Source organism: Octopus bimaculoides, chromosome 2 (assembly GCF_001194135.2).
Source record: "Octopus bimaculoides isolate UCB-OBI-ISO-001 chromosome 2, ASM119413v2, whole genome shotgun sequence".
Classification (NCBI taxonomy): domain Eukaryota; kingdom Metazoa; phylum Mollusca; class Cephalopoda; order Octopoda; family Octopodidae; genus Octopus; species Octopus bimaculoides.
Genome location: NC_068982.1, coordinates 48,483,267 through 48,496,832, shown reverse-complemented (window position 1 = coordinate 48,496,832; position 13,566 = coordinate 48,483,267). Strand labels below are relative to the sequence as shown.

The 13,566-nt window shown below is 32.8% G+C and overlaps 1 protein-coding gene across 2 annotated transcripts in view; it reads left to right on the top strand.

Annotated features, from left to right (window-relative positions):
- The window catches only part of LOC106871625 (mucin-5AC), a 591,942-nt gene that overhangs the window by 313,956 nt on the left and 264,420 nt on the right, over positions 1-13,566 (top strand). For both annotated transcript variants that reach the window (XM_014918237.2, XM_052977025.1), the window contains exon 4: positions 10,356-13,408. In XM_014918237.2, coding sequence (XP_014773723.1) covers positions 13,342-13,408 — 67 coding nt within the window. In that variant the 5' untranslated portion in view covers positions 10,356-13,341. The remainder of the gene's footprint in view (positions 1-10,355; positions 13,409-13,566) is intronic.

Sequence of the window (13,566 nt, the reverse complement as noted above, 5' to 3'; positions counted from 1 at the left end):
GCGTGTGTGTGTGCGTGTGTGTGTGTGTGTGTGTGTGTGTGTGTGTGTGCATGCATGTTTGTGTGCATGTGTGTATTTGTCTTCAAGTGGCTGCGAGGAAGATGTGTTTCACAATGCTGCACCAGGAATCTTTATCCTCTTATCCATCAGCCTCAACCGAACCCCAACCTATGCTCTGTGTTTTTGCCAACAGCTTCAATGCAACCAAGTACTTCTCGTCTCCCACCACAGTGCAGAAGTCTCCAAAACAATAACTGATATTACCTGCTACCTAGCACTTCAGGAATACCAGCAAAACCCACCCTTAGAGAGAATTTTGGCAGAAACAATTATCTTTCAGAAAGACACTCTGCTTCTTTTTTTGCCTTTGCGGTTGTTGTGGACTGCATTCTCAGATAGTATCTTGGCCTTGTTTAGGATGCATTCCGCACTGTTCGGTGAAGATGGTCAGGTCATCAGCAAGGTGTTTTATTTTGGCTGTGCTGGAGATCATGCCATTGCAGCTCATAAGCTGTGTGATGCACAAGACTTGTTAGCACCTGCTAGGACTGTTTCAGCTGGATTTGGTCTATCTCTGTGCAAGGATGATAGAATACATGATTATCACTGGAGATGAGAGAGTTTCCAGTTAAGCTGTAACAACAGTGGTATATGACTCAAGAAGATCTGTGATTTTAGGTGCCTCAAGTCCTGTGTTACTCACAGTGGGGAAACTTCTGTGCATGCAGAAGACCAGCCTGACAATATCACCTTCAACTTGATTAATTTTATCAATAGCCCTATTATTCATATTCCTCACCTGTGCTGGTGCTACATGAAAAGCACTCAGTTCACTCTGCTGGGTGGTTGGTGTTAGGAAGGGTATCCAGCTGTAAAATGTGTGCCAGAATAGAAACAGAAGTCGGATGCAGTCTTTTGCCCAGCCAGCTCCTGTCAAACCATCCAACCCATACCAGCAAAGAAACCAAACGTTAAATGGTTATAGCGATGATGATGAATGTATTTTGTGAAGGTGCTTAGTTTACTGGTTAGGCTTTTCCTCCTTATAACAACTCATTTCACAGATAAAATTGTCAAAGTTCCTAAATCATAAAGATGCTCCATGATCAAAATGGTTAGGCACTGGTAAACTAAATGTAGAAAACACAAGACATTAGATGACATCATATCTAGACATGGAAACATGAATATTCATCTATAATGTTAACTAATTATTAGGTCTTATTATTTGTTGGTAAGAACTCTTTGAAATCACCATTAAGCTGTTCAAAAGGTTGTGTTACTTTAATTATATGTTTTCTATGTATGATAATGCTTATGACTTAAACTTACAACAAACCTGACAGAAATTTGTTACTTTCTTTATTTCTTCCATTGTAAATTCTAGATTATATCTGCAGACAAAATTATTCAGCTTACTTATAAATGGCACAAAGATTTGTACAGGACGCTTGAGTAGATGCTATAGTAGATTGATATAACATATCCAAAGTTATATTATCTTTATCAAGTCAATATTCAATGTTGAACTCATGACCTGAAAGATCTACTCTTCAATGCATGATCCTATCAGTCATCATTTTACCTTTATGATATTGATTAAATTTATAGTCAACTAACTTCTGATCAGCCCTTAGAATAAAGTGTTCTGAAGTAAGATAATGGACTTTCAGATATTTAATAGATTTGATGATGGCTTTTCCATGGAAGAATATTTAAGTTTATGAGAGAAGAAAGTAACAGGAAACATTTTTGGTTTGGGCTGGTAGCAATAGTGTAATCTGAAGTATCACTCTGGACTTTAAAAGTAATATTCTCATCAATAGATGTTACTGCCTCTTCAACATTTAAATTGATCAAATGTCCACATAGCCTTTTCAGATACAGGCCTTTCTGTAATACCCAAAAATGATTTTATGCATTCAGAAAAGTTTGGAACCTATTTAAAATAGTAAGGAAAAGTCCTTAGTTGTTTCGTATTTTGTGGAAAAGGAGGTTTGTGGAGAGGTGCTCATTATTCAGGATTAGGCCTAATTTCACTCTTTTCAACAATATCACCAAAAATATCTAACTTCTGTGTAGAAAATACACACTTTTCATCATTAGCTGGGATATTTTCCTTCTTAGTAACACATAGAAAATGAGAAAGTTTGTAATTATGACTCTGTTGATAATTACTGCAAAAAGTAATGTTATCCAGAAAGGAGAATACAGCAGACAACTCTTCTTCTTTGAGAAACTTGTTCGTCTGCTGCTGAAAGCTGGCAAATTTGTTACTCCAAACGGTGCTCAGGTAAATTGATATAGTCTATTGTCTCCCTCAAATGCAGTATATGGCCTTTCTTCAAATTTAATTGGTATTTCATGATAAGCACTGCAGAGATCAATGGTGCTAAATACAGAATATTGAGCTATTTTATTGACAATATCTGTTATGTGAGATAATGGGAATGCATCCAGCTGTGTGAATATATTGATGGCATGTGAATTGTCAATGACTAGACATTTCTCTTGGTTTTCATCCTTTGTTACTAGAATCTAAGCTTTTGAAGGTGATTTGCTTTGACTCTTTTATTCTCTCCTTTAATAATCTGTTAATCTCCCATCTAATGAACTATAAATTGGTGTGACTATTGGTGTAACTTTGTAGTATTACAATGATAGTCAGATGTCAGGCTGGCAAGATCAGGAAGGTCAATGTTAAGAATACTCAATCCACAAACTGATATTGCAGGTTGGTGTTAGTATGACATTTATAACATTTGTGTTATAAATTAAATGTTACTTTGTCATGCTTTGATTGGAGGTCTGAGCCAAGCATTACATTAGCACATAATTTGGGGTAGAGAACAGATTAATGGAAATACAATTGTCTTTGCTGCTTTTATTACTGTAGTTATATTTTTTCACCAAATACACTTCCTTTTGATCAATTTAACATTCATTATCTAAACTTTAATCTGGTAGTTGTCCTATTACAGACTGTTACAGACTGTTTCATATCAAGCTTAATAGGATATCATTTGCATGTGATAGTGAATGTCACAGTCTGTCACCCAGCAATTTTTTTATTTTTATTTATTTATCTTTTTTTTTTTTCATGCAAGTTTCCATTTTGAATAAACATTCAGCTTCGCAAATTTTTAATTGCTAAGAAGTTGTATTCTAACTTCTCAGACAGAATTTACCCACCTTTTCTGACACCAAATAATTAGATTTGATATTGTATTAGCCTAAAGTTTTCACGAAAGCTTACATTTTGCCATCTCCAACCAATTACAAAATGTGTGTGTGCGTGTTCATTTGTATGTATGTATTATACATCATCATTTTAACTCCTTTTAACATTCAGTTTTCCAAGTATGCATAGATCAGATGGAATTCATTGAAGCAAATTTTCTATAGCTACCAATTCTCACCTATTCTCAAGTAAAGTAATATTTCCTCTTGGCCAGATATGTTTTTACAGAACAATGGAACCAAATAACACTGAAATATGATGGTGACACTCCATTATAGCTATCACTTGATGTTAGGACAGGAGATACAAAGACACAAAATTATTAGGAAGTGTGTATTCTGATGTGCAAATATATTTTTATTATTATACTTCATTGTTTTCTTTTTTTATTGTCGGTTAAGAGATCATTTGGGAGTCTGTTACTGTTATGGTATTTTGGATTCCAGCATAAATTTCAGCCTCTCAACAGTAGTATCCATGTAATAGCTGATGTGACAATTTCAAACTTAAAGAAAATGCACGATTTTCACATGAGAATAAATAATAGTTTGTTTCAGTTATGAGACAAACTTACAGTTGAAACACTATCAATATTTATGTGTTAGATTTTTATTTATCATCATCATCATCATTGTTTAACGTCCTCCCTCCATGCTGGAATGGGTTGGACGGTTTGACAGTAGCTAGCCAGGCAGAAGACTGCACCAAACTTTCGACTGGTAGCACTTGCATGTGTAAGTTGCTTGTAAAATATCATATATCTTAACTAGACTAGCAATGTCAAATGATGATGGTGACGCTGATGACAGCAATGAAGGTAAAAAAGATAATGATTATTCCTAATATAGACACAAGGTCAACAATTTTGAGGTGCTCTATGGTTTAGCCTGTTCTTTCTTGTATTATATTACAGTTTGTTCTGTTGTGCATGGTGGGTGGGTGATGTGAGTTTTGTTGGAAAATTAGTTTTAAAAAATCAGAAAACCTGATTTGTGGTCTTTTTTCCATCTCAATTCCATTCTGAGTTCAAATCCTACAAGAGTCAGCTTTGCCTTTCATCCTTTTGGATTCAATAAAATAAATTACCAGTCAGGTACTATTGATTATATCAACTAACCCTACCTTTTTTTCTTGCCTTTAACCCTCTAACGCGGAGTATAGGCCACTTATAATTGAATTCCATGTCGCATAATTTTTCGCTGCTGTACTTATACTCTGCCATGAATGTCCCCCTTTCTCTAGTTCCTTTTGTGTTGATCTACACCACAAGTTCTTAAGCCTATCCCTCTTTCTATATCCATTCGGATTCCACTGTAAAGCACTTTTTGCTACATTTAGTGTGTCTTTTCTAATTGTGCCACCAATCCACTTCCACTTTTTCTTAAATATTTGCTCCCTAATCGAAACTTGATTCGTTCTTTGCCATAGCTCCATATTGCTTATGTGTTCAGGCCATCTGATTTTAAGTATACTATGCAAGCACCTGTTGATGAATGTTCTACCACCATCTCAAAATTGCTGGTGTTGTGTCTATATCAGAAATAACTATTATCATCGACGTCATCATTTTTACCTTCATTGTTGTCATTATCACCATCATCATCATTTGACTTTTCTAATCTAGTTAAGATATAAAATATTATCAACCACTAATGTATTGATTATTCCTCAATAAGAACCTAACAGATAAATATTCTTTTATTCTTTCACACGTTTCATTCATTTGACAGTGGCCATGCTGGAGCACCACTTTAAAGGATTTCAGTTGAAGAAATCGACTCCAGGATTTATTCTTTGTAAGCCTAGTACTTATTCTATCGGTCTCTTTTGCTGAACTACTAAGTTATGGGTACATAAACACACCACCATCGATTGTCAAGCAATGGACAAACACAGACAGAAATACACACACACATACACACATATATATATATATATATATATATATATATATATATATACACGACTGGCTTCTTTCAGTTTCCATCTTCCAAATCCCCTCACAAGGCTTTGGTCAGCCTGAGGCTATAATAGAAGACACTTGCCCAATGTACCATGCAGTGGAATTGGGCCTGGGACCATGTGGCTGGGAAGCAAGCTTTATTACCACATAACCAGCCTGCACCTATTGAGAGTGTTTCTATCATATTCTTGTCTCCCAGCTGAAATGAGCTATCATATATTCTCATGAGAAAATGTCATTCATTCCCAACATTCTGCGTAAACATACTTGGACATGGGAAAATATTACCTTGCTTGGAAACTAGTGAGGGTTGGCAACAGGAAGGGCACCTAGCCATAGAAAATTTGCCTCAGTAGACTCCATCCAACCCATGCAAGCATGGAAAAGTGGACATAAAATGATGGTGGTGATGATAATGATGATGATGATGATATTAGGAAACCTTTATACATTTTCGTTTCTTTTTTTCTTTTTTTTTTTTTTTGCTTTCATTCTAGAACCGTATTATCCATTTTGGTCTTCTTTTTTCAAACAGTAGAATGTGATTGCTGAGTGATTGTTGCATTTTCTTGCAGATCAAATGATCACATGCAGTCTCTTGGCTTGTATGAATGTGCACAAGCATGTGAGTGTGTGTCTGCTAAGTTCAGTATGTGATAAAATATAAAGTTTCCAAGAGATAAGAATGATATCAGTTTAAGTACAAGGTTGGATTAGTTTGTTTAACATAACTAATGAACAAGTGTGATAACAAAAGTGATAGACCAAGAGCCTGTATGGAGGGAGGAGAACAATAGGGAGAAGGAGGAAAAGGGAGAGGGAGAAGCATTTATTTCAAGACATTGCAAACATTTTAACAAAAATATAGATGTCAGAAGATACACATGTAATACACACACACACATTTTCATGTTTATATACAATAGTTCAATTCTTTAACTTAACATACATCAAATTTGTAATGCTTAAAGGCATGGCTGTGAGGTAAGAAGCTTGCTTCCCAATTACATGGTTCAAGGTTCAGTCCCACTGCATGGTACCTTGGGCAATTGTTTTCTACTACAGCCTCAGGCCAATCAAAGCCCTGTGAGTGGATTTGGTAAACAAAAACTGAAAGAGGTGCATTGTATATACATATATGTGTGCATGTAAGTATATATATATATATATATAAATATATAAAAATAGATAGATAGATAGATAGATATAGATATAGATATAGTTGAAATTTACAGAAAAACAAACGACGAAGACAGATATATAAACAACAAATAGGTGTATTAGTTTAATGCTTGGGAAGGTGAGAAAGTCTTTTACGTTTCGAGCCTATGCTCTTCAACAGAAAGGAACACAAGGCAATAAACAGAGAGAGAATTAAAAAATGCTTTTGGAGCTAGCGGACTCATGAAAATTCCAGGTTTTATAAATTTTCTTATTCTTTTCTGATGTATAAATTTATAGGTCTTTATAACATTGTTTCATTATGTTAATGATTTTGATTACGTTTTTAGTTTTGTTCCATAGTTAAGGTCATATAAAGCATATCACAAATACTCAAACATTTATTTCTTTATTGCCCACAAAGGACAAACAAAGAATTAAGTCGATAACATCGACGCCAATGAGTAACTGGTACTTATTTAATCGACCCCGAAAGGATGAAAGGCTAAGTCGACCTCGGCGGAACTTGAACTTAGAACGTACCAGCAGACAAAATACTGCTAAGCTTTTCGCCCAGCATGCTAATGTATCTGCCAGCTAGATTAGACATGGCTGTGTGGTCATGTTGTTTACTTGCCAAACTTGGAGTTTGATTCCACCATGTGATACCTTAGGCAAGTGCTTTGTGCTAATCAAAGCGTTGTCAGTGGATTTAGTGCACAGAAACTGGAAGGAGCCTGTCATATATGTATTTGTATGTATGTGTGCTCTGTGTGTGTGTGTGTGTGTGTGTGTGTGTGTGTGTGTGTGTGTGTGTGTGTGTGTGTGTGTGTGTGTGTGTGTGTGTGTGTGTGTGTGTGTGTGTGTGTGTGTGTGTTTGCCTTGACATTGCTTAATGGATGTAATGGATCCTCACCATCATGCAAGTGATGTTTCCAATTTTGTGTGTTTAGTCATGGGGAAGTATTACCTTGCATGGAAATGAGTGAGAATCTGCAACAGAAATGGTATCTATCTATAGAAAACCAGCCTCAGCAAATTCCATCTGAATTGATGCAAGCATTGACATGTAGATGTTAAAATGATGATGATTATTCTTATGATGGTGATGATAATTCTCAGTTATGATAAAAATGATAAAAAATACATTATTTGTTGAAAAAGTTGCAATGATCAAATAAAAATGTTCTCTAAGGAAAATGAAAAAGCTTGTAAATTCTTATATTTAAGAGAAAAAAGATAGTTTGAGTTGTAAGTGTATAATGGTAAACAGAAATGAAGGAAAAGTAATAATTAGATATCATCAAGCAAAGGATGCTAAAATATTATTAAATATTGACTATTATGACTATTATTAAGTTCAAATATCTATATGGACTGGTAAATATAGAAATGCATTAAATTGTGTAGCATACTAGTTGAAGTCAGGTTTGAATTGAACCTGAGGGAATTTCTGTTTCAAGGACCTAACAAGAATAGAAATAAATAAATGTTGACTGGTAGAAAAAGATACAAAGTATCCTAAATGCCTGTCTTAGCATTATAAATTTTAACTCATTGGGATATCATATATGTTTGGTTTTATTTTGAAAAAAATGTACTGTTATACTTGAGGATAGACATTTACACTATACATCCAAATAATAATCAATGGTTTGTTGGATCTTAGTTTCTGATGATTTGTGAGATGGCTTGGATCTTAAAAACAAATCTGTTTGAAGTAGTCTACATGAAAGATATCTAATTTCCAGGCAAGTTTACTGAACGCAGTTTCAACATGTTATTGATGTGATCCAATGCTTTATTCTGATATGTAACTTTTCAATCTTACTGTTGAATCTAATTCAATGATATAAGTAGCAGCACTTATTATATCAATACTGCACAGTTGAAGAAGTTGGAAATAGGTGAAGTATAGAGATCAAAAGCAGAATACCTTTGAATGTGTTGCCCCAAGTTGTAAAGAATTGAAATTAAGGGTGATTGAGAAATATACACTTCATTTTCAGTATCATAGAGTATATTAGAGCAGTAGCATTATACGTGTGTAGCAAAGAATGACTTGTTGCTTAGATGTACAGTAAAGAGCAGAACACATTATACGTATATCTACAGTTTAGTCACACTATACAACTTCATTTCTTCATAAATCAATAGTGTGTAACTTTCAATTAAATCTTATGGAGGCATAGGTGTGGTTGTGTGATAAGTAGTTTACTTCCCAACCATATGGTTCTGGGGTCAATCTCCCTACAAGTGCATGTATCTTCTACTATATTCCTCCAGATGTATCTTCTACTATGTTCTACTATTCCTGGATGGGTCATGGGCTTAGAATCCTCAGACACCTCCACCATTGGATCCTATCAGATGCAAGCATCATTAGACTTTCTAGTTGGATTCCCAAGCATGACCAACTGAGGTTATGGATATTATCCAACCATCATCTCAATCTTAGTCTACCCTTAAGTCTTCTAGTGGAGGCGCATGACTTAATTAGGGTATTGGACTTATGATCGTAAGATTGTGGTTTCAATTCCTGGACTGGGCAACCCATTGTGTTCTTGAGCAAAATACTACATTTCACATTGCTCCAGTCCACTCAGCAGGCAAAACTGAATAGTCCTGCAATGGACCGGCATCCCATCCAGGTGGAAAATTTATATGCCCTTGAAACCGGGAAACCAGCCCTTGTGAGTTGGCATGACTCAAGAAGGTAACATTACTTTTAACTTTTACCTGAGTATCCTACTGGTTTGGCTCAGCTTGAAGAATTTAGCTTGTGATTCTCTCCTGTGACATTCTAATTACATATCTGTAGTACCAGAGCTATGACCTCTCAGTGGCTTCACCTTCAGAGGCTTTCTGATTTCTGAGCTACAAACCCAGAGTTCATTCGGAGGACATCTATTTTGGCCACATATTTATGATCGCACTCTATCAGTCATTACTCAACTTTCATCACCATAAGAGAAAAAAATATCCCTAAGAAAGATATGTAGAAGCAAAGAGTACCAAACTGTATCAAGGCCAGGTTTTATTGGTTATGTGAAAAATTAGAGAATAAACATTCATATAGAACTAGTTACATGAAATCTACAGTATAATTTATTTGAATCTTGGTAGGTTTAATAGTGAATTAAGACGTCATCTACTCCTGTAATGAAGTGATTAATGTTATTGTTCTTATTTTTATCATCATAATAAATATTCTTTAACAGAATGCTTATATGTATGCTGTTGCAAACATATTGTGTTTTAAATATGTAATCATGTAATTATATAACTATTTTGATATAAACATTATTTTTTTTGTTTTTATATTTTTATTACTCTAAGCACTTTGATGATATTGGTCAAGCAATATTTTTTCCTGCTTGTTGAAACAAAAACGATGAAAATGATATTTGCATAAATATTAAAAAATCATAATAAATACATAAATTAATAAAGATTATATATTTTAGACATGTTAAATTTATAAGGATATTCTTAATTACTGCTTAATACTTACATTACTTGATATTTCTTGAGAATAAAAAGGAAATCATAAACAAATATTTTAACTAAACTTTTTTTAAATGATATATCTGAAAGAAAGTATTACTGTAAATTTTTTAAAAAATAACAACTTTGAAATGCAGTTAGTAATTATTACAGATATGTTTTCTTCAGCTTATATATATATATATATATATATATATATATAGGTATGGTGATGCAAGCAAGAAAAATAAAACTCAAATTATGAATATATGTATATTTCAATTAATATTTAGCAGAAGCAACAAAGTGGCTCAAGGGTCAAGAGTTTTGTGAGATAAGTGCCAATGTACAAAACCCTCAGCCCTTCAGTCACCTTGTTGCTTCTGCTAAATATTAATAAAAAAACACACACACACACACACACACACACACACACACACACACACACACACACATCCATAGATCTAAGCATATTTATATTTTGTATTTCTTCTTAATTTTCAGATTGAATTCATTTATATTCATGTATGAAGAGACCAAGAATAGAAACATATATATATCAGAATTTTTCTTGAATCATGGAATGAGTTGAAATTAGGAAAATGAATTTGAAATACGAGGATATATTATTGTAATATTGAAAGTTCTAAAGAAAAATGCTAAATTTAAAACTTACCAAAAATGCTGAAACAACAAAATTGAAACTAAAAGACAAAAGTTTAAAATACTGAAATTTTATTGATAACCAAAAGAGCAAGAAATGAATTCGAAGCCAACAGAAAAATCAGTAACATTTTACAGACAGCAACCTACATGAATGGTGAAATTAATGAAGCAAGAAGCACCAGAGAAGGAATTACCAAACTCGACTTATGTATGTGCTTTAAAAAGCATATGCTCCTGCTTAAAAGAAAGTGAAAGAAAAATTATTGGATTAGATGCAAACGAAAATTAATATTAATAAAACAAAAATATATAAAAGAAAAGGAGAAAACTCACAAAATAAAAATTTTAGATGGTTACTAAAGATCTAAAGTTCAAACTAATTGTAAATAAGATAAGAGGGAATTAAGAAACTAGATGTAATTATCAGTTACAAGGTTGTTTGATAATACTTAGAGAAATCATTATTATAGTGAACTTTAAGTTTTTTATTGAATATTTATTTATATTAGCTATTTTTTTTTTTTTTTGCCAACATGTTTACTAATCTAATAGAAATACTTCTGAAAGAAAGTGACAATACTTCTTTTGTAGTTATTAGGGATCATTATATTTATCAGTCATTTAGATATTATTTTTGTAATTAGTCATTAAAACCACTGTGCTAATCATGGAGGCCAAAAAAAATGAACTGGTGGATAAGAGAACTTTAAAACATTTTTTTCAAGTATATATGCATCTGCTTCCATATTGAATACAAAAACGTCATAATGTTTTAACTATGTTGCCAAAATTACTTTAGCTTAAAATGTAAGAAAATCTGAAAGTTGATGCATATGTATTTCATGACACAGTTAGGTAGAGCTGTTGATAAATATGTAGGTAGATAAGTAGCTAGAAAGAAAAAAAGAAAAGTAGACAGACAGGCAGATAGATAGATAGATAGATAGATAGATAGATAGACAGACAGACATAGGTAGATTTATAGACAGACAGATAGACCAATATGTAGATAGCTAGATGTATAAGTGATAGATGATATAAGTGATAAATGATAGGTAAATAGCTGAATAGACAGATACATACTCTCGTTGTTTAACATCCTCTTTCCATGTTGGCATGGGTTGGACAGTTTGACTGAGGACTGGCGAGCCAGAAGGCTGCACCAGGCTCCAATCTGACCTCGCAAAATTTCTACAGCTGGATGCCCTTCCTAACGCCAACCACTCCGAGAGTGTAGTGGGTGCTTTTACATATATATACATACATACTAGTGTAAGTATTACTTAAACAATCACAGTTCATCTAAATATGTTAGAAAGTTTGGAAACAGACTGTAAAATGTTAAGTAGAACATATAGTTTTTTTAAAAAACGAAATTTTTAATCCAAGAAGAACTGTTTGCTATACATTCCACTAGAATATACTAATATTCATAATATCTATATGCATGTATGTATATATATATATGTGTGTAGATAGATAGATAGATAGATAGATAGATAGATAGATTAGAAGAGTAACAAGTAGCAAATTCTTTCCACTGTTAGATGTAAATGTAGTAAACAAAGGGAATAAACTTAGAATAAATGAATTAAATCAAAACACCCACAGAAAATATCTTTAACAACACTTTTTTTTTTTCTTTTCAAGTGAAAGTTAAGTTATTTTTTGAAATAAAGTTATTAGATTATTCTTTGAATTCTTGATCTGATATCATTTATATTTCACTGCATTAAAATAAGATATATAAAAAATCATTTCAGACTCTATGAAAGTCTGATAAATATATATATATTTTTTCAAAAACAAAAACAAAAAAAAACAAAAAAAAAACAAACAAACAAACAATGTTTGCCATGCTTTCAAAATATAATAACAATGAAACAAATTCTAGATAAGCTCGTGGCTTTAATATGATGATTGTGATATCATATCTTGTAGTGCTATAGGTGGGTGGTACAAGGATGTACAATGACCATCAGATCAGGTTAAAATCTAGTCGTAAAATAAATAGGCAGTGTTTTTCCTTTTTCTTTTTTTTTCTTCTGTATTCAATCACTCTTTTCTAATAGCTTTGCTTATTTCTTTTCATTTCGGAAGACCTAGTCACATAAGAAAACATATCATTATAACAGAAATTACTGATTGAATGCAAAAAAGGAATGAATTGGGCAACATGGACAGGTTTTTATAAAAATTTATCATATCTTCAAAGGATTTTACACGCTAACAAAGTAATACCCACAAGTAAACACAAAGGAAGAGAAGACTACACTTTGCTAAATTTACAAAGTAAGATATGTACTTCACAATTTATTTTTATAGCTGTCTTTGAAACCATTGAAATATTAAAAAACAAACAAAACAAAGCAAATTTAACCTGCCTAGAGATTAGTAAACAACTTCAATGTTTGGAAAGAGAAACCAGGTCTTAACTTCTGTTTTTAAAATTGTTTACTCTGTGAAGATTGTTTCGACCTTGCTTTAAAAAAAATACATAAATACACCAAACTTTCCATTTTGAGATAAATTTCATCAACTTTTACAAAGACGAACAATACGAGAAGGCCAAACGTTTGAAGCCAAAGTAAAAAAAGCAATCACAAAGATCTAGTGGAAATTCTATGAAGTCATATGTATATAATAAGTTCATCTATTGATTTTTTAAATTGTGTAAAAAAATAAAAAAAAAAGAAATGAAATTTTCAATAAACAAAAGGAAATTTTACTTGGAACCTCACAAGAAGTTATAGCAAAAGGTCTATGCATACTGCTGGAACGCTAGAAGTTATCTTCTTGTCATTGTGCAGTTGATACATAAGATATGGAGTTCTATTTCTTACCCATGCATCTTCCTTTGCGAACAAGTAGAGTTGCATCTTTTCCACCAAGTAAGTTCACAAGCTTAATTTTTCATTGATATCTCATGTGCTTTTCATATTTTAATAAATGTGCCAACGTTGTTAAAACTGTTGTAGGTATAAAGATGAAAATAGAAATAACAAAGGTGATGGCAGTATAGGTAAAAGAAGTGATAAAGATAGAAATT